Source organism: Ptychodera flava, unplaced genomic scaffold, assembly GCF_041260155.1.
Source record: "Ptychodera flava strain L36383 unplaced genomic scaffold, AS_Pfla_20210202 Scaffold_30__1_contigs__length_3116999_pilon, whole genome shotgun sequence".
Lineage (NCBI taxonomy): Eukaryota > Metazoa > Hemichordata > Enteropneusta > Ptychoderidae > Ptychodera > Ptychodera flava.
In genome coordinates, this window is record NW_027248352.1 from 2,208,766 (window position 1) to 2,235,970 (window position 27,205).

Genomic DNA, 27,205 nt, shown 5'->3' on the forward strand with positions numbered 1-27,205 from the left:
GCTGCTGAGACACAATCTCCAGTATTATTATCTTTATCATTATTTTTTAAGTACTTGATCAATTTCCACATATCATGTGAATTGTTGGCATGTAGACTGTTTAGTTTGTCTAAGTTGTTTTGCCAGAATTGCAATTTCTTATTTTAACAAGTTTTTAAACTTCTTTTTCTTTGTGTAATAGATAATTTTTAACTGACTGTCATATGGAGCTTTGTTTAATAGTTTAGCTGTTGCTATTAGGTCCCTTTTGCTGCATCACAGTTTTTGTCAAACCATTTTGATTTCTTTCTCTTTAAATTTTCTTTCTCTGCTTTTGTCTATTAAAATTCCACTGCAGGCTTTATCTAAGATGTCATTAAAATGCTTAGTGCTGAGTTAATGTCAGATTTGTTATTACCAATATTAGTATTCAAAAATTCTGCAAAATCTTTTTGTAGCTCATCTGATGCTAATCTATCCGTGTAATTAAAAACACATAACTTATCCCATTTCCATTTTTGGGGCATTTGTAACAAATTCACAGTATCTTTAACACTGCTTGGATTAAAATTTGTTAGTTTGAGAAGAGTAGAAATTTGACAGTGATCTGAGAAAATTGTGAAATTGTGTATTTTAAAATACTCAAAGTTATTGATGATGTCTGTTGTTGCAAGACCATAATCTACTACACTGTTTCCATTCCAGTGGTAACATGTAAATTTTCCACAAATATCTCCAGGTAGTCTGCCATTCATAATTCTTGTATTTGTGGTTTTACATAAATCTATGAGGTTTCTACCATACTTATTTTCGATCTTATCCATATTGCAGCGATTAAGATGTGTATCAACAGAATATCCTGGTGGAACTGGTATATGATTTGAGAAATCATTGTCAATAAAATCTGGCAGTAATCCTACTCTGGCGTTAAAATCCCCTAAAATCATGACAGATCCAGAACAGCTATATTTTGTGATCAACTGTTCTAAACGTTCGAAAAATGATTCAGACTTATGTTTGGAATTTTCTGGTGCGTTGTAAACAAAGCAAATAAATATATCCTGTTGTAATCTGAAAAAAACTTTTGAAAGTTTGCACCACACCATGTCTTCAACATCTGAATGAACCATTTTTACACCCTTCTTTATAGTATTTTTTACCAAAAGTGAAAGACCACCCCTCTGTTTTTTCTTTTTTTCGGACAACAGAATAGTCATAGTACCCAGGAATGTGAAAAGTATGTTTCAATTGTTCTGTGAGCCAAGTTTCTCCAATACCAATAATGTCATGTTGAGTAATATTATTTATAAAGTCACTGTCTTGAAACTTTCTCTCTTGGTAACCCTGTATGTTCCAGTAGGATATTGACAGTGAACTTTGTATATTGCTGTTTTTCTGAAATGTAAAGTTACTCATATCTGTTGATTGGTATCATTTGCCTATGGCTTTGAGGTGTATCAACATATTTTGGCAAAATGGGGTGATTTCTAGACCAATGAAAAGCTTGTGTTGCGTCCCCGTATTGCTGTACCACCGGATTAACAGGATGTTGAAAATACTGTCTTCTCCTGAAAAGGTTTCGGTTCACACCAAGGTTTGGAGCGAGCATATCCTTAATATTCCTTACTAACAAAGCTGTACCCTGGTCATTTAAATGAACATTGTCATGCAAATGTGTTGCTGCATTGATATTGTTGTGATCGATAAACACTAAATTATTATGCATATTGCACATTTTATGCAGTTGTGTGTTTAAAGCATGGAATAATGAATTGCTTTGTCTTGGAATGACTGATGAGATAAAAACTGTTGACTTTGGGAATTTATCTAATGTTACCTGAACCAACTCAGAATATTTGTTTACACATTCCTCTACAGGAATACCACTATCAATATCATTAGTACCAGCATGAATGACAATATTATTTATGTTGGAAGCTGACACAGATTGAATATAACTTGTGATTTGAGGAATATTACTTCCTCCCTAAGAGTTCTCACATGAGTATTTCTGTACACCCTGGAAGGATTGATATCCTTCAGCATAGAGTCACCAACAATGAGTGTCTGAGTCTTTCTTACAAACTTTACCCTGGGTGTTTTCCACTGTTGTTCTTCAGATGATTCATCTTCCCTTGCAAATGGATTACCATGAACACTCTCTGCATTCATGAGTGGTGCGAAAGGGTTGGTTGATAGTTCCTGATATTTCCCTTTGTTGTGCTGAGGCTTCTCCTCTTTTTCCTTTATCAGCACTTTCATTCTGGCTTCTGTTTCATTTTGAGCCTTGAGCAGTGAGTCGTTCATTTTTTGCATCTCTTCAATGGTGTCCTGAAAATGTCTCTGTTGTTGCTGCTGGTTTTGTAGGATGGTAATATCCACCTTGGTTTGAGATTGTTGCATCATTTCCTGTAATCCTTGGATAGACTTGTTAAGGTGATTAATTTTCTTATCCAGTTGCTTGATGTCATCTCTGCAGTCGACACACCACTTGCTTTCTGTGATGATTGCGTCTGTTTTATCTCTGTGTACATTTGGTGATGTTTTTCTGTCATCTTCAGAAGTTGTTGTATATGAGTGTTCTGCTGATTTAGATTTGATTCAAATGATCTTAACTTATTTGCAATGTCAGTGATGTTATGCCCATTTCTGATGAGTTCACAATACTTATGGTCAATTTGCTGAACAGTTTTGAACATGCCTGATAAGGTAGTTGCCAGATCCTGAGTATTTATATTGTGGTTGGATCGTGATTTCACTGATGATGGAGTATTTGTTTTCGTTACTTGTTGCCGTTTTGGAATCTTGGATGGCGTGTTTTCTTTGTTGGACTTCATCGGTGTAGAATTTTGCAGCTGTTTGTTTTCTTCATATTTGCTACTGTCTTGTGTAGTGACACTGAATTGCCTGTTGATTTACTTTGTGTTGTGTGATCAAAATGGTGTTGGTCAAATGATGTAATGACAAGGCAGGTATTGGACTATCAGAGTTCACTGATGATGGCTGAGTTGATGATTCGGTTTGTTGTTCTGTGGTTGTGTCATTGATCTCTTTAAGACATGTCTCTGATATCCCCTCTGTTAAAGTCAGTCTCTCTTTTACCGCCAACAGTAACATATCAAGCTTAGCTGACAGCCAGTCTACGTGGTGACCTTGAAACATGATAGTTCCAGTAGAACTGTATACATTCACAGTGACCTGCCTTCAGATCCGACGTTATGTGGTAACCAATCCTCGTTTAGATTAGATGAGGCCAATAATTTTCTGGAAAAGTCTGCAATTTATAATTAGAATATGATCTGGACTGGAGAGATGACCTCGATGTATATTCGAAACTGTTTAAAATGAACCACAGATTCCTTGTTATATTACCGTAAGTTTAGTTTTAGTTGTTTTTTATGAGTCAAACTTTGGCAATCCCCAGCTCTCTGATTTATTAGTATTAATATGTATATCTTTCCCAAAATTCAATTATTTTCCATTTGATTGCATTGAATATGTCTTCAGCAAAAGCGGGAAAAGCATTCCAGAGATATCTTGATGTTTGCTAAGTGTAAGTGTACCATTATGAAATCTGCATTTCATATGATAAGCAAGACAAATTCCTGCTTCTTTACTGTTCTCTCTATGAGATCACAGTATGAGAAAGTAACATGCAAAATGTTTCACAATATATATTTGATACAGTGACTTATTTTAGAGATAGAAAAATGACAAGATATCTTTCGTTCTCATTGATGCAACTGTTTTCCTTTGTGTCTCAGGTTTTCTGTAGAATGATGCTTTTTATGACCAAGATAACAGTTAAAAGGCAGTTTTTTGTCATTATTAACTGTGCTTTTATGGTTTCAATGTTACAAGAAAAGGTCATGTCAGACACTGCACACATCAGATTTGGCTAAAATGCCTCTCTATGGCTCCTCAGGAGATTTAATTGGATGGCTGGCAAGTCTTAACACCCATCAAAATTTTTGATTTACTGCTTTTTCCTCTTTGATATTAATGATTGACATCCATTTCTGTACAACAGTTCAGGACATCTGGTTAAGCATAAAAAGTGTGAAATGCATTCACAGCTCAATCAAAATGTACTGTATTCAAACTTTAAGATTGACACTTTGAAATTCCTATCTTACAACTGACATGTCAACAATATATTTCATAAACACACAGAATGACTTAAAATATAAATGTATGTAAAATATAATATATATATATATATATATATATATATATATATATATATATATATATATATATATATATATATAATAATTTGTGTCCACCTTTTGTTTTACAGTTGTCGCGTGCGGGGGGGGGGGTCACCCTGTTTTCGAAATTTGGAATAGGGGGGTCACCCTGTTTTCAAAATTTGGAATGGGGGGGGGGGGTCAGCCACTTTTTGACGTCGGCAAAAAATAACCCACCGCCCCCCCCCCCTGGCCGAGGAAACTGGACCAGTCCCTAAGACCATGAGCCACTTTCGTCACTCCACAAAATGCCAGTTTATGGCTTGATTCGCTTTGCGAAAAATTGTGAGAACAAATTCATGCAGCGTCACAATGAACAACTAACTACGGTGTCAAGGCTATCATTTTCATTCAAAAGCTACACTTTCTTAGGTACCCTGTTGTGTAAAGAATTGATTTATAGGGGCGTCCAAACACAGACACTTCTCCATTTATCTCTGCCTTTTATTTACTTATTTATCAAAATCATTCAAAACGAAACCGAGCAAAGGAGTGCAAACTTGAATTGCACAATAAAATGTAACAGAGAATGGATATCCAGTTTTGTGACATCCATTTTCTTGTCCCACTCACTGACTATCGAAATACGTAGTATTCCACTTCTTAATAAAGCCTCTAAGTAAGTGTATAGGCCCAATCTCCAATGGTCAGTATTGTTTACATTGATTTTCTGTCCGGACTAGAAAACTAGAAAACGTTTGCAATAATAACAATGTTATGTAATAGTATACACAGTGCATGCGATGCACGTGCAAGCATCGCATTAACTTGCGTGTCGACTTACTCCTGGAAGAAGAATATGGGAAGATACAAACCGACATGAGTGAAAATAGTGGAACGCTATTACGGGCTACTTGTTCGTTTCCTCCTTATGTGGACTTATACAAAGCGTACAAAGCGTACAAAATGCTTGTATGAAACCGTGAAAAAGTGCCATGGAATATCAAGTATTTGCGAAATTTACACAAACGGTCATTTAATTCCAGTGCTAGGGCGAGATACTTTGATTTAGCTCGATTTATGATAATTCATTATCATAATTTTGACATACTTCGACAACACTTTCATTACTTCACAGTATAATTCGTATCAATGATAAATAACTTTGCCCTGCTCGTGAACTTTTAATGTGTGTTGTATCTGTGATGTGATTGATACTATCAAATAGGAACTTTCTCAGCATGACACGGAAAACCTGTTTCGTTTAGAGAGGGGCATCACTTCATACCAATTATTTTGCGAACATTCATACTAGTTATAGGCCTATGGCGCGATTACAGACATTATGCAAATCATGGATGTGATAACACAAAATGACTGCTCTCTTACCGTACTGTTCTTATTCACTGGAAAGAAATAGTAGAAGAAACATGGGGCAAAATCTTGCTATTGAAAATGAAATACAAACTCGTTGCCAAATTATTAATTTGTTACCATACACGCCTTGTAGTTTGCTGGGAGCATGGTGCTGATATTGTTAAGGCACCGGGTGTCAGTAACTTTGTTTATTGCTCTTGTGCCAGTTTATACACGATATCGGCGCCCTTCGCCAGAGTTCATGTTATACCGTAGGCCAAGAGTCATGCAAAAAATTTACTGCAGAAATAAAAAGTAAACTTATTAAAACTTAGAATCGTACTCTTTGTTACGATAACCGGGAGACTTATCATGTTCATGTAAGTTAGGACATGAACGGTGAACATATAGCTGAGGTCGTTCATCTATGGGAAGATCCATAAGCTTACAAGTCACAGCGCCTCCACTGCTGCACTGTTGATGTCTTTGTGATGTAAGAACCTCGCCCATCAAAAAGACTAGCAACTTAGGGGTCCCTTCTATGACGAGGGAAACCGGAAGAGGAAGACTGAATCTCCAATCATGGCGACTTTCAGTATTCATGTCATACAATTCGCCGTGTTCGTCTTCTTATCCGTTGTCGTAGGTAAGCCACGTTTTGAATCTTGTCCAGTTTGTGATTGTATTGGATTGCAGCGTCATTGACCGGCGCGACAGCCACTTCTTTCAAAAGAGAGCCCCTCTCTTTCCATCGTCTTTGTTTTGTTCCAGTCTCTGCCAACTTTATTACTGCCTGAACCTCGTACAGGTTGTGTACAGCCTCTGTGCTATATATTTGTGTAACTATCAATGCGTTACGCTGCGCGTAATACTCGTCCAGTACCAATTTGTCTGCGGCCAGTCTTGATTTTATATACCTATGGCGACTTCCCCTCCTCTACCTGTACCACAGATACGGCGTTCCGTTTGAACACAGTCACTCGTGATCAGTCTATTCCGCTCGGCGTTTATGCCCACATAGACGTGTGTACATATGCCTGGGTTTTTCTCAGGCATATGTACACACGTCTCTGGGGGCATAGACGCCGAGCGGAATAGACTGATCACGAGTGACTGTGGTTTGAACATGGAGGCAGTGCATGCCACCACATGGTGGGAAGTACGCTGACACAACACACAGCGGTAGTACTATTTAATAATCCCTTCAGTGACTTCCCTAGGCTTTCCTTGTAATCAATGGTGTTACCTTATCACGGCTGTAAAGTGGCTGTGATCCAGTCATGGAGGTGGTACACCTCCTTGATCGAACACGATCTGATATATGTGAACGAATATGTTTACCACTCTGCCTACACACAGTCTCTCTCTCTCTCTCTCTCCTCTCTCTCTCTCTCTCTCTCTCTCTGTATACTAATTACAATTACACAGTAGTTTGTAACAATTAAACAGCCTCCATGAAAACAAAGAGAAAAAATAATCAAAGATTAAAGTTACCTCTGTATTACTACTACTGATACATTTTTGATATGTTTAATTTCAGCGGAAGGAAGAAAAACACAAGATATGATTTATGTGAATATCAAAAGTTTCCAACCGTGTATACGAAGACTGAATGCAACCCATCAGATAGGATGTACTAGTAAGTCACTCAAACCATGATGGTAAAAAAACAGAGTATGGACTGGAATTATACAACTTAATATGCAAATTCTGACTATGTTTTTGTTACTTTTTTATAGAAAGTGAGTACTTTTGTTCGCTTTGTTCCTAAAAGTATTCTAAAATTCAAAGTACAGTATTAACATATTAAGCACCATGCACTGTGGAAAACATACAACGCACTTGTTGACCAAAATTCGGTCTTCATTCACGTTGAATCATTACGTATTTGCTGTGTTTCCAATTTGACATTACACGCTGGATAAAGATATCAAAACATTACTACTCATGGGATTTTGAGATTTCTCTTTTGATAAGAAGCAAATGACACTACAGTAGCACCTGCAACGTCATTGATGTACAGGCCTTGGGGAGTAAACCATGTGGAATACATGTACAGTCATCTCAAAACCATGATGTACTTGACTTGTAAACTCACTTGACTTTCTGTCTTGCAATTCAGGTGCCATCAAAGGGAACAATGGAGTTGTCCATTACATCAATAACACACAGTCTCTACAATGGCTCATCAAAACGGGACCACATGAACCGTATATTCCTCTGATTACTGCAGACATGTTCACAGCGTAAGTAGTCATTATGAATATATCTGTTTTGATTTTCTTCCAGAGAGCTGTCACTGTCTGTACAGTCACATGATTGTAGAGGTCTATCTGTGTACCATGTGAATAGGGATTTTAGGAGTTAAAGGCACTCCAGCCAGGCACTCTAAAGAAAGACTATCTGAGTTGCTTATTAATCCAGCCTGTTATTTAAGTCATAAAGGCGGCCATATTGACTGTGTTCCAGCCTTTGAGCAGCAGTCCCGTCTTTTATTATATAGCCTGCACCATAGAAGATTACTACTTATCAACGAACACCTTAACGTGGCGACCAAACCCACGTGAAGACTGGCGGACTGTTTTTTTTTTTTTTTTTTTTTTTGCTGCATGCCAGCTTTTTAAACTTTTTGTTGTGTGTAAATGTTTGTCTTGTTTAACTTGCTTTTTTTAGCATGGTGACGTATGTTCTGTTTTGAAACTCAGCTAGAGGTGCCTCTACTGACAGGGGGAATCTTCGATTAGACAAGACAAGACAATGGCTCAGGCGTCGGATTGTCTTGCCAGGAAATTTACTTACTAGATTACAATTTCAATGGAAAACAAAAGGCTATGACACCTTCATAATCCTCTTACAGACTAGAACAAACTCAATCCCTGGGATCGATTCCCCTACCTTTCAACTGTACATTATATTCCGAGACCTTGGATTGATGTTGCGTTGAATAATGAATATTCCAAATGGTTTAAATATTACCATTTTCTTCTTAATTCACAATAAGTACTGAAAGTGTGAGGTTCATTGTGTTTTAAGTTTAGGTTGACTTGTATTTGCAATACCAATAGAGTTCCTACATGTATCGCTGTCATCTGTAAATTTTTGACTTTCATCAAACTAGATTTCTTCACAATGTAGACAAGCACTGTTTAGGGTATTATGACATGGGAGTGAATTTTTGGGAAGGTTTGCACTGCATAGTCAAATACATGTACAGCAGTTCTGCATCACCTATGATTTACTCAATAAAGTTTTCCCGTACATGCAGGGGTTGAGTTAGACTCTCCACAGTCGCTGTGCCTTGTTTTGTGCGCGCCCACGATGCATTCGAAGGCTACGCTGTGCAGCTGTGAGCACGCGCTGCCAGACACAGCGACTGTCCGTTCTTGCAAGGGTATGAATATTCATAAGGATAGTGACCTCAAAAGAAACACCTATCTAACTGGGCGGAGAGAATATATACTAGTAGCCGGTAGACCTATATACGTGATATGTTTTTATTTTTCATTTTTCATTTTATTTTGCTATGCTACTTGTCATTTTTGTTTTGATTAACGGGTGTGTGGAGTTCTATAAAGTACCCGGATCAGGCAGAAATCCGACCGGTCGCTTGCAAGAACGTCCAGACCCTGGGATTCGCGTCGCATCTCTGAAGGGCACGCGCTTGTTCCAACAGGGAAGAACGCGAATCGCAGGGTCTCTGCCAGACTAGGTTGAGTAAATCCATTTTGAGACTTGTGATGGCCCAAGGACCAACAAAATCCTGAGATATCCTGAAACTTATTCTGTTGTCAGTTCTCAATAAACTTTTTGAATAATCCAGTGTCTGTTGATCACTGACATGAAAACTAATAAGGTCATTGGTAAAAAATTGGTGTTCCTTGATCTGATAACGCTGGATTTGCTCACCACTGATGTGAATAAACAAGCAAAACTCATCTGTCTACCAAACTGAATCACAAATATTTTCTTTTCCTACACAGTGAAAATTTAAAAGCCTTAATGAATTCCGGTAAAATCAGTGGCATTATGGTGATACACACAGAAGACAGTGACCCACCAAGTTCTGGATTCTCACCAGAGCATACATGTCCTAATGACAACTTTGGTAAGTCTACAGATCTACCCTATAAGATTATCAGCAGAGTGTACATGTCCCAATGATAGCTTAACTTTCGTAGTGCACTACCCTATTGAGTTAGTTTTTTCCTTCAAAAATGAAATTTGGAAGTTTTAACTATGACTTGCTCAAGAGAGTTTTTAATTATACTCTGCTACAACCAAGTCTGTGCCATTTTTTTACATTCAAGATTTGTTGAATTTACAGCTTCAGGTTTATTTCCTGGATTATGAAATTGAAAATAACTTCCCTTCCTTGTGATAACTCAGATGAAAAATCCCCCATTCAGTTTTCACAAAAAATGCAAAATTGTATAATTACCAGCTCAAAACACACAAGTTCTAAGCCAGCAAGATTACACACATTGCAATAATTTCTAGGATTATAGTCTCAACATGAGCAATGTATGCACTGCTTACCATTTTGTTTCAGCTTACGACTTCACTGTTTAGCACACTCATGTTTACGGTGCACGATGTATATTTGGATAACACGACAAACAACAAAGATGCTTACTCAATAAATAGTGCAGTGCATAAACTTGAAAACAGATACATAGTTTGATCAAACACTCACTGTAAACCTTGATTTCTGCTTTTCAACTGCAACCACATCAAAAATGAATCACACAACATAGCTTATCAGAACAGTTTGATAAAACACACGCTGAAAAGCTTGCAATCACATGACAACTGAATCACACTTGAACCAGAAAGACATCTTACTTGATAATGAAAACCCTTTGTACATGTAGATGTGTAAAAATACTAGTCACAGACATAAGATATCAATGCTCTATACTATATTGATTATTTTTCAGGTTTATACACGGAGAATAAACACCCAGATTATTCCCATTGTAAGAAGACAGAGTGGAATCCATTAGGATCAGGATTATCCTTTGAAGATTATGATTTTCCAATCTTTGTCATGACTAATCAGTCTGAGGTTAACAATCTGATTGAAGTGAGTAGTCTCAATTATTGTAACACTGTGACGTGAAGTGAGTAGTCACAATTATTGTAACACTCTGACGTGAAGTGAGTGGTCACAATTATTGTAACACTCTGACGTGAAGTGAGTAGTCACAATTATTGTAACACTCTGATGTGAAGTGAGTGGTCACAATTATTGTAACACTGTGACGTGAAGTGAGTAGTCACAATTATTGTAACACTCTGACGTGAAGTGAGTAGTCACAATTATTGTAACACTCTGACGTGAAGTGAGTGGTCACAATTATTGTAACACTGTGACGTGAAGTGAGTAGTCACAATTATTGTAACACTCTGACGTGAAGTGAGTAGTCACAATTATTGTAACACTCTGACGTGAAGTGAGTAGTCACAATTATTGTAACACTCTGACGTGAAGTGAGTGGTCACAATTATTGTAACACTCTGACGTGAAGTGAGTAGTCACAATTATTGTAACACTCTGATGTGAAGTGAGTGGTCACAATTATTGTAACACTGTGACGTGAAGTGAGTAGTCACAATTATTGTAACACTCTGACGTGAAGTGAGTAGTCACAATTATTGTAACACTCTGACGTGAAGTGAGTGGTCACAATTATTGTAACACTCTGACGTGAAGTGAGTGGTCACAATTATTGTAACACTGACGTGAAGTGAGTAGTCACAATTATTGTAACACTCTGACGTGAAGTGAGTAGTCACAATTATTGTAACACTCTGACGTGAAGTGAGTAGTCTCAATTATTGTAACACTGTGACGTGAAGTGAGTGGTCACAATTATTGTAACACTGTGACGTGAAGTGAGTAGTCACAATTATTGTAACACTCTGATGTGAAGTGATCACCAAATATAGTTTTGGAATTTCACTGCAAATGACAATGTACTAAGAGTGATATCATGTGAATTATTTGATGTCAGATGAATTTGAATGAATCAACTGATCTCTGTACGAAATAGGCCCCATCAACCACTTCGCCATATTAGGACAGCAAAAAATTATTCTGTAATCTGTGTATATTGACTGGCCATGAAGCTGACAGCATATGTTTATTGCCCTTGCACCTTTCAGTTATCCAAAAAATGTCTTTTTCATGAGGGTAAGGGAAACAGTGTGTTTGGCAACATTCAGACCCCAGGGTAAAAACATATGGTATTTTCCCAATAGTGCTAGTTAAATATTTATGTTCATTCACGTCCGATCCAGTTTTCTCAAGGAAAAACCAAAGAGTTACTCTACTCTTATTCATCTCAATTACAGACTACACAGTTATTATTCTTCATAAGTTAGACTTTCAAACTTAGTCAGTAGTTGCTCCAAACTGTTGGATGGCTAACAGTTTGGAAACTGTTGACTAATATATTTCAGACTGTTAATCAGTAAGCTGCTGTGTGCATGTGTGCAGTGCCAAAATGATGCATTCCACGTCACTGTAAACTCACGAATCATAACAGAGAATTTCGACGAGTTGTTATATAATTAATAATCAAACCTTGGCCATAATTTCTGCCGAGATTTATGAATTCACAGTTACCGGGGATTTTCATGTTAGTGATGATGCATGCAAACAGCCATTTACTGGTTAACAGAGTTGGAACTACTACCTGACCAGGTAACAGTAAGCTGTCAAAGACATTACTTGGTCAGGTAACACATGCCAAGTGGGTTACAGTGCCGGAAATATACCGGGCAACAGTCGGATAACTGAATACCCTCTCATGGATAAGTTTAAAAGCACCGTCTATACAGTACAGTGCTGTTTGGATAACTTACACTCACCCAGGGCAACAAACGTATGGTGTCACACCCATGGCCACTCAATAAGGGTACACTGGTAACCAAAACAAGTCCGGTTCATCAGTGATTGCACAATTTATCATGGTACCAGTTGTGAGTGTCCAAGCGAAAACAGAAAGAAAACTCCAGCATGCACTGCACTGTCAGTCTGGGTTGTAGTACAACCGTCATCTTATTAAAACTGTTATCACCATCACTTTCCATGCGTATGATCTGTTGCAGTGTTACAAAGACAGAAATGAACCGGTACAGGAAATGGCCAGGAGGTATCCGCTGTGTGCCGTACAGATGACAGACAGAATGGATGGAGCTAAAGACACTGTGACCTGTATGAGAAGAAGTTCAATCACAAACAATCTAGAAGCATGTAGGTCACACCAAATTACCCAAGACTCTTTCAAATCTATTGCACCTCTCCCATGTTCTCATACAGGTGTCAAACAGAACTACAGAGAACGATAAGGTTTTGAGAAAAGTAGAAACCATTTCTCCTCAGGCAACAAGTTTAACCCTCTGAGCGCCAAAGTCAATTTTTGTTGCCTTTATAAAATATCATCCAGACAATTTTTTTCAGGTTCAAATATTTTGTCATGATTTTCCCCTAAATTTTGACCAAAAAGTGGAGTTTATAATAAGTACTGTCCACTGTTCAAAATTTAAAAAAAAAATGGCCGAAAAATTCAACAAAATTTGTAAAATGTGTCACCATAGTTTGGGTGGGAAAAATTACAGCACTCAAAGGGTTAATCCACTGATTTCATTGCAGCATGTTGCCCTGTGTAGTGCAACAACCTCCACAAGTTGCCACTTGTAAAATAGTGCTTGAATAACCAGCGGTTTTTTTCGATTTGGATTATCATATACATTATTTACATGTTTCTTATGTGCATTTGTCGTTTATTTTTGTACAGTTGTGTACTGTGATCCACTGGGTGACTACAACGTGTTTGGATATCTTCAACCAACCAACAAATCTAAACCACTAGAAAGTGACTCTGTCATAGTTGCAGCAGCCAAGGTACTGTCTATGTTGCATATTACACATCCAAGAATTTTGCTTGACATTAACGTTTGAATGTAGCAAATTTGTACAACAAGTCACAATCTGGTTATATACCGTACAGCTCTACTTTGAAGAAGGTTTCAGAGAGAGAGAGAGACTCGACTCGACTCGACTCGACTCTTAAGATATAGCATTTTTTATTCTCTGTATGTGAACAGCATTTTACGGACAACTTATTTACCTGATCTGTCAACATTGAGCTGTATGTAAAAGAGATTATTGATTTGCTCATGAAAATATTGATCTGAGTTATGTTACATCTGTACAGCCTTGTTTGCTCTGGTAACACAGTGACACCATACTGTCTGACAGAAATACAATTTCATCGGTCTTCAATTGCTCTCGATATTGCTCTAAAATATACAAGCTGTTCAAAGTTTCTTGAAGTGTCAATGTTTATTTCAAAACATTGCGAGTTAGTAGTCAAGGTTAGTTCTATAGAAAGTTGAGAGATCAGAAAATTGACTGGACGTTCTTGTCCGTCTGTATCTCTACAATTGTTGCTCCTAAATCATGGCTGAACATCTCCTTCTCAACATCCTAACCATTGAATAACATTTCTTTTTTTACAGTTGGACAGTAATTCTATGTTCTACAGTGTACAACCAGTGCCTGGTGCAGAAAATGATGCCACAGGCTATGTAACTCTACTCTCAGCCATTGAGGCATTGGGCAGGCTACCTGAAGACACCAAGCAAGCCATGAAAAATATTATGTTTACTTTCTTGAATGGGGTAGGTGTTAGTGTTCTGTTAGGTCTATGGGCAAGCCATGACAAATGTTATTCTTGCTTTTTTCAGTGAGGTAGGTTTTAGTGTTCTGTTTGGTCTATAAACCTTTCCTATCACACTGATATCATTGTCAGGCCGATTTCAGGGTTTTTAAATATTTTCCCACTACCACTGAGGGCGCTGTTCCCATTTGACTGGGTGTCAGTGTTCAGTGAGTTTTCTGCTTGGTTGTGTTACCATTATTTGGTTAGGTCAGTAATTATAAGTGCAGCATGGTATGTCCCATATAACCCAATGTAACAGACTTTCAAAGCTACAGAGGTAAGGCATGCCACATTTTTTCTTCAAGCCATTGAGGGCGCTGTTTTCAAGCTCAAATATGCCCTTGCAGAGAATGAAATTTCATGTCATCTCCTGTGCAAGATAATGATATTAGGATTTCACATAAACTTTCCAACTTGCAGTACCTGGAGACAGGCAGGCAGCCACAATTGAATTAATAAGTTCCATGTTTCTGTCACTACTAAATGAACCAAGCACTGGAAATCTTTGGAGAGAGTACAATAATATGTTTAACCTTTTGAGTTTAGTAACTTTTCCCACCAAAATTTTATTGCAACATTTTACCAATTTTTATGAATTTTTTGTAATCTTTTTGACAATTTTGGCCCAAATGGACGTCACATTTCCTTGGCTAAAGTTTTTTATCAAAATTTTGGCAAAAAATTTGATAAAAATCCTGACTCCGGGGTATACATGTATTTATAGAGGGGACAAAAATGGACTTTGGCGCTCAAAGGGTTAATGAAGTAAATGCGTTGTTCCTGCAAATAGAAACAATTTCAGGTGTTATATCTTAACAGCAGGCAAAATGCTGAAACACTGCCTTCTCCATATCAACCCTACAGGCTCAGGGTCAGCGGGTTAGGGAAGTTGTTTCAGCCATTTCGGTAAAAATTACAAATTTTAATAAAAAACAACTTTGAATTGCAAAGTTTTAATCACTGTAATTGTGTTCAATTTCTTCACTTTTTAGGAATCATGGGATTACATCGGGTCATCCAGGATGGTGTATGACATGGAGAGAGGTGAATTCCCGAGTAAGTTGGACTCCGGAAAGGAACAGCCAGCCATGATGAATCTGTCTCACATCTCACACTTTGTTGAACTGCGACAGTTGGGCTTAATGAATGCAAGTCAACTCTGGGTGCACGGTGACCCTGTCAGCCAAAAGATTCCAAGTGTCAAGTCAAAGGTGAGAGTTCAAAGTTTTAATTTATGCAAAATCAACTCGGGGGGGGGGGGGGGTATGCAGTGATTCTGTCACTCTGAAGTGTAGATATCCCATGATTCATTATGATTTCTATTATTTACATTCAAGTGGAGTCTGGTATGTCTATATGCCTTTTAGCATATCATTAATTTTATTATGTAGAAAAAAAGAGTTTTTGAGGACTGACCTTCGATGATAAAAGTCATAGAGAGTTCTTGGTTTGCATACTGTAAGTCAGCATTGCAGCCAGAACCCGCCCTTACGACAATGTCCCCGAAATGGAACCCGTTGTCCTGCATTCTCGCACACTGCGGGGGTCACCTCAGGCACACTCATGAGTCAACTGTTTTTGGTGAAGTCTGCCAGTAATATCTGTTACTGGTGATGACCTTGGTCTTGCATGATTATTTTGAGGCTAATATGTACATACTTAAGAAACTGTGATTATAAGTAATAAAACGCTGCACTTGGTTGTAATCTGACTGAGCTCTGATTGGAGGCAGGTACAGTATACTGTTACAGTTGCCTGAAGTGTCCCCATAGCTTGAATTTTGTTTTGTGAAACTAATTTATATTAAATTAATATAAACTTTGATCGATAACTGATGCATGACTTCCCCAAAATGTGCAAAATGTCCCCCAAGAATAAACGGTAGGGGACATAGTGTCCTCCCAGTTTAAAATTCTGGGCTGCAACACTGTGGAAGTTATAATGGTATAGGTGTCATGTCAAACTTGGCAGGTCTAAGTTCTTCTGCAGGAATTGGAGTTTATCACACATGTTTGTACTGAGGTACAAGAGGAAAATAATTTAAAATTCACGAACATTGTTTCTGTCAGTAGAGATAACTTGACTTTATTTGAAAAAAAAAAATGAAACTGTTTGTTATAACTGTAAACAAGTTACAGTACTCTTCTGAAAGTCAATGATTGAAATATTCAAAATTTCAGTGTCCATTACAGAATACATATACGGTATTGTAAATGCTTGTACATGTACTTTAACCCTTTTCCTGCCAGACAGTAATAACTGTATCACTTCCCATCAGCCAAGTCAGTAAAAAGCAGTATTGAGCCAAAACATGACGTATTTTCACTCACTTGGCTTGGTATGTTATAGCATCTTTTGTCCAAAAAAAAATCAACTTTACCGGTACAGTATTATGTTTTCAACAGCCTTCAAATGTACAGTATTATGTTAAAATACATCATATTGAATATGTTGTGTTTCATAATTTTAACCATCTTGACCTGATGGTGAAATATGGACTTGGCAGGAAAAGGGTTAATTCTGAATCATAATTTGTTTCATTTTTGTCAAGTCCAGACATTCACGGAAAACAAAAGACCAGAAATGAAAAACAAAAATATTGAAAATTAATGGATAATTAACCCTTTGCACCCTGACCCCTGGTACCCTATGACATCATGTGGACATTTTTGTCTGAGCCGGGTTCAAAGGGTAAAGGTATAGCAATGCAGCTGATTCCTAAAGATGTGAGACTTCCTTCATTTCTTAAAGTTACAGCGTACTCTTCATTACATCTCCCATCACAGGTTGGTCACATGATGGATGTCTTGAGTACGGCCGGTGGTCACTTTGGTCTGGATGTCCAGAGGGCATCAGATGATCAGCCTCTACCACCGGCATCTTTCCAGAGATTCCTTAGGAAGGCAAACATAGTGGTGTTGTTATTACAGATCACGGCAAAGAGTTTGCAAACAGGTGAGTTATGACATTTCAAGAGAAAGGTGGCGAATCAAATATACTTTGTAAATGATAAAGATATTGGTTGTGGCTTGTACTTGTCATAGATTATTGACAATAGCGCTGTCGGTGGTTTCAGGTTTGTAACGAAACGTAGCTGCACACACACACGCACAACATGGGATACTGTCAGGGATTCAAGCAGTTCTATATTACAACTGCTTGAAACTCTGACAAATTTTATTGTTGCATGCATGGCTGTTGTTGCAGCTCGTAGTCTGAGCCAAGAATTAGCGCAACGTTTTGTATGTATGTTTTATTTTCGTTGTTCTTGTGGAAAATGCAGACAAATATTTGTTTTTGCATATTCATGACAGAAAAATAACCTCATATGCAAATAGCGCTATTATTCTGTAAATGCGCAATAAATGACAGCAGATATGAACATATCACATCTGTAGTCACAAGAAATTATCTTAAAGTTTGTATGTAAGACTGTTTCATGGGTACTTTACAGCAAAACATTTTACATACGATAAATGACAAGTAATGATATTAAAACAGAGAATCAGTCTAATGCTACAAGCTAAGATTTCATTCCGGTTCAATAGAAAAATGTTCATGATTTCTCTGTTTTCTAAAGGTATTACCAGAGTAGATTTGACTTGCCGAAAATGATTCAAGCTGATTACAGCAATGCAACGGAAGACTATATTTCACCGCTTGCTGAGGTATGTCATCATGGTATTACAGGATTAACCCTTTGAGTGATGTTTTTCCCTCCAAAATTTTATATCAACTTTTCACTAAGTGTTGTGAATTTTTCTGTAATTTTTTGGTAATTTTGGACGAAATTGATACCACTTCTCGGAGTTGCAGTTTGTGATCAAAATTTTGGGAAAAATCCAAAAAAATTAACTGGATTTGAAAAAAAAATGACTGAGTTTTATTTTTATGCTATGAACATTAATTGACTTTGGCACTCAATAAGCATGTAACTGAAAATTAATCTAGAGCTTTCTTATGCAGTGAAACCAGTGTTTTGTGAGATGGTTACACTGTTCCCTGTACATGTGGAATGCAAAGATATTTCCTCAGGTTGTATCTTCAGTGATGTGTTTCTTCATTTTGTTAGTACGACAGGCGTAACATTTAACTGCTTTATCATTTGACTGCATTTTGAGAACGAGAACATTTTCTAAATCTTCTCCCTTAAAGTTTGTTAAAATACAAAAAGAACAGCAAATTTCAGGATGTCTTATCGATGCAGTGTCTTGTACATAGACATTTGAATGTGCATTTGACCCATGATGCATATATCTGACACAAACAACGGAAAGTCTCATTAATGAGATACCATCTCAATAGGCCAAACCCGGAATTCGAATCGACTACGGTACAAAAAAGCCATGTGCGCAAACGTGCATACACGTATGTGTATTTCCATACGCGTTAGTACACATGTGGGCTTGTTTGTACCGGCATCACGTGATTATTTGGGCGTACTGAGTCTGTGGAACGCATCGCGTCCTTTTTATTCCGGAGTAGAACCATTAAAGAGCATAAACTGTAAAGTTTGATGATTTTTTTCACAATGTTTAGTTTGCATGTCAATGAAATTTTTTTGTTGTGCTCCCCAAAGCATGCTGAGATACACAGGATTCATATAGTCAGTAACAATAACATTGACTTTTTAATGTATTACACTGTGTTGACAAGCCAAATAGCTGGTATTTCAACATGCTTTGGCAAGTAGACCAACAACTTGCCTCTGATATAAAACTACAAACATGACAGTGACAAAAATGTCATGAAATGTTAGAGATAGCGGTTGTTTAGGTAATTAGAGATACAACATAAGGACGGTAACCACAGACTTGAAAAGTCTTTCATTTTGAATTGTATCAACAAAATTCATTGCAGTTGTAACTTTCTCTTGCAGCGATTGAACAATGTGAGTTCAACTCTTGCCCAAACACTCTACAAACTTGCGTATCCAAATGGTTCAGACGTACTGAATGCCAATATCAATATTGTGAGTATAAGACCTTTGACATTTCACTCTCACTTGTCATATCGTATGTAACAAGAAATGCTGATGTTCAGACAGACTTGCATTGGGTGAAAAAAGAAACCAAATGAAACTTGATAGCGGTATTTTGAACTGCCAGTCCATAAGTAGTGTTTCATGTGGGCTGTGGGACTCCCATAGTAGGGCAAACCACACCCTGTCTGTCAACACTGAAGGGTGAGGGGTGAGGGGGGGGGGGGGGTTGGGATTAGTCTTGCAATAGGATGACACCCAATCACACCATATCCTGATTACCATATAACACACATGCTGGTGTCTATTAACCACCATACAGCAACTTCACAAATGTATTCTATTACATTATGGCTTTGTCAATACCTGTGAATTTTGTGATGTCATGCCCCAGACTATTACTGACAGTACATCCGATTATCCAGTATTGTGGCCCCATGTGTTTTCTATATCGGCAAATTCTGAGGCACTGCCAAACTATAAAATAATAGCAATAATGTATCCCTGTAAGCCAACCAAACTTTGCGTAACATAATGTATTCGGCCTTGCCTCGTACATTATGTCATGCAAAGTTTGCTTTTGTTCATTATAGGCCATGATAGGTACTTTATTGCTTAAATTTGTCTTGTCTGAAACCAATGATATGGTGAATGTCTTGATTTTACCCTTTCATGAAATGCTGTCCAAACAGATTGATCAACCCCGATGAAAGATAACGTGTTCAATATTTTTCAAGATGTTTCATAAAATTTGAGGAGGATAAATACAATGTGGTCATACTATCAGAAAACCTTTCCTATGTGTTATTATGAGCAGCTACCAGTAGCAGATTTATTTGCCTTGTGTATTTTCAATGGAAGGTCCAAACAGGTCACCGTGAAACTCAGAAAGGTCACCATGAAAGAATTTCTGTGAAAGCCAGAGATTGTTAAACCTCCCTCAATAATTCTGAATCCATCACTTGAAAATTCTGGCAAGGGACACACTGGCTTTGGTGGCCTTGATGAAACACTACATACTTGTGTAGACAATTTTCATGAACTTTTGTGCTGTAGTGGCAAAGTGTGACATCAGTGGATGTCATAGTGGTTCTGTTGTTTTTATAAAACGTTAAAGATGGTGGTCTCTACCCTTTTTAGTCCTGTACTTGTTACTTTGATGATCTTTTTTTCACAGTTTTTTTATTGTATGTCAAATGCAAGTTCATGTTCTACTCCATAAAGCATGTTACAACACATACCCTAGTACTGTTTAGCTCACCATTACGATGTGAATACATGTAAAGTGCTGTGTTCTTGTTTACTGGGAATTCTAGTCAAGACCCTAGTACACCTGTCGTTAATAACAAGGCAGTCTCTCCATGGACAATCTAAGTTGATGAACTGAATACAGTGTATCCTAACATGCCTCGGGGAGTGAAACAAGAAACTGCATTTCAAATTGTGAAAAAAAATCATCAAAATTTAAAGCCGACGGTCTGTAAGTAGTTCAGTTATATACCAATTTTCAACAGAAATTGTAATCCTCATCTTAGAAAGAAGAACCAGTTAGGTTAGGTAGATTGTATCTTCTTCCAATCATACTTAATGGTTATGTTTCTATATTAATTCTTTTCACAGACCAATCAGATGCTGTACTGTTTCCTTTACAAACCTGACTGCACTCTTTTCAGGACTGTAACGGCCAAAGATTACAAACTCTGTGAGTACCTGTACACCTTGTCAAGTTTTCTTCTCACCCTGCTCACCATGTACCCTCCCCCCAGCCCCCTTATTTCCCTTTACCCTGTGGTCCAGAGTTGCTAAAGTACAACTTACTGTACAGGGTTTTACCTCAGACTAAGAGAGGTTCAGTTGTTTATGGGTAGTTGCCAATTCCTACCCAAGCTGTAACTGAAGGTGCAGTGTTGAGTATCTGTTCTCCAACAAAATCTTGTTGCAACCAATCATTTTGCACTGTAGAGGCTGTGGACATAATAATGGGGCAAGCAGACTACCTACATTTACATGGTTCTGTAGTGACCTATGACACTCTTTAGTATTGTGTTACCAGACTAAATTACTCTTTCAATTAGAATCAACTTCATCTTCATGTTATGGCAGTATTTCATTTCTTTTAGTTCACATCTGTAACCCACAATGCATTACTGTTTTTGGTTGCCGTTGGCAGAGATCCATACACGACTGAACCTTCCAACGTAGGTTGTACCAGTATGCTGTCATGCACACCCAAATAATCGTTATGAATATGATTTGCATAAATGAATACATTAATTTGTGAAACTCAGTGGTAGCTGGTAATAGACTACTAAATGTTTCAGAATGTTCCTTGGTTGTGTCACTTTATCGGAGTTAAGATAGTACGTGCCTCCAAAGTGAAAGACTTAAACTTTTGCTCAAACTTTCCTCAATCAAACTTTCAACCATTCTCTTACCAAAACATAAAAATCAGCAATCACATCGCAAAGTTTGGTACTAGAGAAACAAATAACCAAACATTTACTGGGATTTCAAATTCAAAATGGCCACCATCCCTGCGTTAAATCTATGATCAAAAATAAATGGTTTGATTTTTGAAAAAACTAAGAAGGTGAAAATTGTTCTCACTCCAAGATCTTTAAAATGTTCCACCAAAAGTGGTAGAATAGAGGGTCTGCATATCTGTCCCTGAGGCCCTTTCTACTTTAACTCAGAAGTATATCAACAGTGTGTCATATAATCCAACTTGATGCACCATGACATTTGAAAGTATTCTCTTTTACTTGAGAAAATTTGACATAGTGTACATTTTGAGTTTTTTCTCGTGTTCTGCAATGATAACTCAAGATGTGATGTTGTTTTTTTTCGCAGCCAAGACTCCCATTCCAAAATATGTAGGTGTGTTCAAAGAGTCTACCCGTAGTCAACACACCACCATTGTTGAACATCTGATGGCGTACTTCCTTGGCAAGGAACTGGAAGACGTCGCGGAAGATGATTGTAAAAACCAAGACAATGATAAGGTGAGTGATTGGTTGTCATATTGGCAATGAAGAAGGATAACTTCATGTTTGCAACACAGGCTGTGTTTTTATAATTTTTGTCTGAGTTCATCGGTGTATAGGCAGTGACTGGTTGTCAGACCAGCCCACCGGTCACTTTACGTCTGTTTTAGAGGTTATATATGGCAAGCATGGGTATTTGGTACTAGACATAAGGCCTCCAGGGAAAATTAGCATATTTGGCGGGAAATAATCACTAAAGAAAGCTACCGAACTCCAGAGGACAGCATATGTTTTAACCCCTTTATGACAAAGGACGGTGAAAGTTAAGAGTTGCTGTTGTTGTGAGAGACACAGGATAAACTGTTCAAGGGCCTATGTTTAACGATATGTAAGAATACGTCTTTGATGCATGTGTGAACAGTCTACAAGTCACTGATGCACTAATTGCTTACCGACGAAATTGTTCTATACATGGAAGAACTTTGTTCTATTTCTGTGTCTATGCCTGGACAATCTCTCCGTGTGTGGCTTTGTTGAGGTATTCATGTGCAGATACATAACATGTACTGGATGCTGCAATCCACAGCAGTGGTTTACAGATGCTGGGTACCACAGCCAATCAAATGCCTAGATTTTCAGTTTTAGTCTATATTCATAGTCTGGGGCCCGAGTTGTCTTCCTCAGAATATATACCCTGGCACTAGTCAATCATCTTATTTCTCTCTGTACTAAAAAACCTGCAAATGCTGGCTAAGTGTTTTGTTTTGGTCACTTTTGAGGAAATGTTCCATGATGGATATATACGTAACCTAGTTGCTTGATTAGAACTCAGAACTATTTCAAGGGAGTTCTTCATCCCATATCACTCAACTTATTTTGTTTTTTACAGATCTTCAAGTACGAGGTAATTGGCGGAGTCAACGGAAACGGTACCTGTCTCAGAAGTTTTTCCTACTACACTCCGGCAGAGTCTCCGGCTTTCCTGAATGATGACTGGGATTCCACGGAATACTCCACATGGACTGAGAGCCGGTGGAGTAAAACAGCATTCTCTGCCAGGGCTTTCTACATCGCCAGCACAGCTCAACAGGTAATCTCGAGGTTGTTTTGGTGTTTTTATTGCAACAGAATTCTGTTTTATTCCCCCAAAAGGTGTTTTCCCAACATAATAAACTCCAGTGGTACCATTTCAAGGACCAGTAGCTGTAACGTTTGTTGAATATTTTTGGAGATTTATATTTCAGTTGTAAGTTCATTCTCTACTCCACAAAGCATTTTGTAACACAAACACAGCGTGTGTACATGAAAATTGTGCCGTTATTGTGTACATTTTAATTCTGGTCCAGAGCAGAATTCACTTGTCAACAATAACAATTCAGGCTACACATGTAAGGGCTGAGTTGCTAAGCTGAATACTGTGTATCTCAACATGCTATGGGGAGTAGATCAAGAAACTCTAGTTGAGATGAAAAAATAGCGAAAAATTACTCATCAAAAGTTAAAGCTACTTACCCTTTTAATGAATGATTCATCCGACCTCCCCCAGATGCCAATTCATCTGTCTGTTCTAAAGAAATTCAGAGAACCCAGACCCGGAAGTACAGGATTTATCCACACCTTTAAGGTGATAGACTGAAGGAATAATCAACCCTTATACAATTAGATCCTTGACATGATTAGATTGTTTGCAGTAGGGTGGAGTCAGGGTGAATGGCTCAAGTTCAAGTGCAAAGTCACATGACAAGTTGAGTCAGCATGGTTCTAAGTATGTGTGACATGACAGTCAACACAAAGATGTTAAAGATTTTATGTTATGGTGTAAAAACATAACGATAACATTTATTTATGCACAGCTGATATTCATAGCAGAAAAGGTGATCGAAAATGCTGGGTGGAAAGACACGACTGAGTAAAGAAAAGGGCCAATAATGCTAACTTTTGATGATGTTTTGCATAATTTGTATTTTGTGTGTCAATTGCAAGTTCTTGTTGTACTCCAAAATGAATGTTGAAATATCCTCTATTTAGCTTGTCAACATAGCGTCTATATTTGTAATATGCACTGTTACTGTTTACATTTGAATTCTAGTCTAGACCAGAATTCACTTGTCAACAATAACAATGTACACATGTACAGGCTGAGTTGACAAACTGAATACTGTGTATCTCAACATGCTTTGCGGAGTAGAACAAGAAATTATGGTTGACATTATAAAGAAAAATAGTGAAAAATATTATCAAAAGTTAGCATTACTTAATAATTTGAAAAAAGAAAGTTCTTGCTCAATCTCTTGATGACCTTCAGTACTGTAAATTTCTGACTCCATATTGGTACTTGCTACACAAACAATGGCAGATAATTTTGAAGAGATCCTGTAGGCACTCTAAATGTGTTGTGTTTATACATGTAGGATACAAGGGGTTCAGCACTAGCACTGACTGAATCCTGTACCTTTCTGTCTAGTTCATATCACTCCAATACAGGCATGTTTCAATTTAGTTATCCAAAAGGGATGAATTTTGTTAAGAATTTCTCTCTTTTTTCTCATTTCAGACGGTGCTTCTATCCACAGGCGTTATCATCCTTCTACTGTCTATGGTCATAGTGTACTTCATCAACAAGAGATCGGACATTCTATTTTCACAAGATGGTGACCCATATTGAATGTAAACACCTTTATTACAGGGACAATAGCTGTAATTTTGGACAGAATTTTCATGATTTTTGTCCAACAAAACAGATAAATCTTCTTATTGTCCTTCTTTACGTGTGTTGAAATGTATAGTATCGGTCTTTCAAAGAAAATCTATTGTAATATGTAATGTTATTCTTGACGGGTGGATCCTAGTTCAGACTGAAATACATTTGTCAACAATAACAATGGGTGTTACACATATACAGTGTTTACAACTTGTAATACAGAGCATTTCAGCATGCTAGAGAAGAACAAGAAGTTTTGTTTTATGGACAGAACAACAAAAACGCTAGAAAATATATCAAAAATTACGGCTAACGGAGCTTTATTTACATGCAGACTACCAGTGGTGAAGCAATCTGTGATTTTGCACAGTTGTCGTCAACACTAAGTTTTTCCATATTCTCCCATGAAATCTGCCCTCAAGTTTGCATTTTTTTTCGTTGTTTTGTAAAATGAACTTTCAAAATGAGTTCTAGTCAGAGTCACTGTATCATTTTTGTCCAGTATAGTGTAAATTATTTTCTTTGAAATATATTTGTAAAAATGGAGAAGACATAACGTTGAAAGTTTCTTGAAAACACTTCTTGAAGATTTTTAACGTTGTAAAGATTATTCGGCACACAAAGGGCTACTTAGAAACAAGAGGTATTGTAATTGCAACGTGTATTTGATAAAATTAGATTCCATTCTGTAGTGATGTAGGGCTCTTGAAATTTCCACATAGAAAGAGAGAGAGACTGAGTTCTACGTAAGCAATACTGAGTTTCTGATTTTATACAAAATTATCATTTCTTGTCATAACAGTAGACAACCTACTAGACTCTTTCTCATATCAGTATTGTGATGTATCATTTCACTGTATTCAGAGTGAATTTTCTTGAAATGCACAGTCATGAAGCTGTAGGGGAAAATTTCTTCTCTTCCGTGTTCAGGTTATATTTGTTTATCTGCATTTCTGTCAATACCACTGTTGTGAGTCAGGCACCAGCTCAAGAAAACCAGCAAACATTTTTAAAAAACCTTTAAAACCTTCTTGACTTTGCGCAGCATCAAAGAAGGTTGTATGTGATTTGTAGCTTGTCATTATTTACAGCAGCTTAGGGAGTCTCAAAGCAGGATTACTTTTTTGAGTGGTTGACTGGTTGCGTGGAAATGAATGTTATTAGAAACAACAAATTCCAGCCAACCAATTAGCTGACAGCTTACGACACGCTGCACATTAGCCTGACAGTTCTCTAGGTTCATACTCTTTATTGAAAATAATGGGTATGAACCAAAGAGGCATGATTTGAGGAGTCTTGCAGATCATGTTTGTAAAATAACAATGTAAAGGTGCTTAATTGTTCCTTGAAAACGCCCAAACTAGTTAGTATATATATACACACACTCTATAGTGTCTTCAGCAGTCTCAATAACTAATGTTCGCTGAAGGAAAGAGTCATATACACAGTTGCTTTGCCATTTGATTGGCTTTTATACTTTTAAGAAGTTATACTTTTAAGAATTTAGAAGTGTGAGAGTACTTGCTATATATGGCCAAGCTCTGTGTATTATCAGACCTTCTTTCACTTTGTACATGTGGTACATAATTATTTGACTATCATTTGTGTACATGGTTTAGAGAGTGCATTGCAGAATCAAGGCACAACCTATTGTTACAAGTCAGGGATAAGCCACTGTTTACTAACGCTCTATTTCTATTTCACATGTCAGTTTTCGTTGAAGTTTCCACTACTGGTTAGTTCCCCAACAGGCAGGTAGTCAAGTATCTATAATGTTTCGTACATGTAGTTTATCTAATCAGAATGAAATGTCGGACAGTATTTTTATCATGGTGCATGAAATTTAGCAAGGCATGTTTGTACAACTTTCATGTTGTGTAGCATGCAATTTTTATCGGCCATCCAATCCTTATGTGCAGTCCGTGCTTTTTAACCATTTTATCGCCGTGGTTTGGACCAATTGCATTGCTTTCAAAGTTGGACCTCTTTATTGGGATATGGGGGTGAACATTTAAACAGTGTGACTTGATCACAACAAGCTGATGATGGAAATTCGAAATTTTTATTTCACTCAGTGGAGTATTTTTTCATAGTTGCAGACTTTGTAGTGACACTAATTCCCCTCTCGCTGGTTAAATGACACCATTACACCAGATTAATAATAGAACTACACAGAATAATAAATCTGAAAATACTCATCAACATAACTCTCTGTGTTACACAGAAAATTATCATCAGCGTTAACAAGTCCAATGGGGAACATATCAGTCGTTGTTATCTGTCCA

General features: G+C 37.4%; 1 protein-coding gene across 1 annotated transcript; it reads left to right on the plus strand.

Annotated features, from left to right (window-relative positions):
* The first annotated feature begins 6,039 nt into the window (after positions 1-6,039).
* Positions 6,040-25,052, plus strand: LOC139127295 (nicastrin-like). The gene is given in 17 exon segments (XM_070693211.1): positions 6,040-6,171; positions 7,066-7,164; positions 7,648-7,771; positions 9,506-9,630; positions 10,463-10,608; positions 12,639-12,783; positions 13,328-13,434; positions 14,052-14,213; positions 15,247-15,465; positions 17,041-17,161; positions 17,164-17,209; positions 17,835-17,922; positions 19,134-19,226; positions 20,856-20,937; positions 22,086-22,237; positions 23,109-23,309; positions 24,774-25,052. Coding segments are annotated over 17 exon segments (2,085 nt in total). The 5' UTR covers positions 6,040-6,107; the 3' UTR covers positions 24,885-25,052.
* The last annotated feature ends 2,153 nt before the right edge of the window (positions 25,053-27,205 follow it).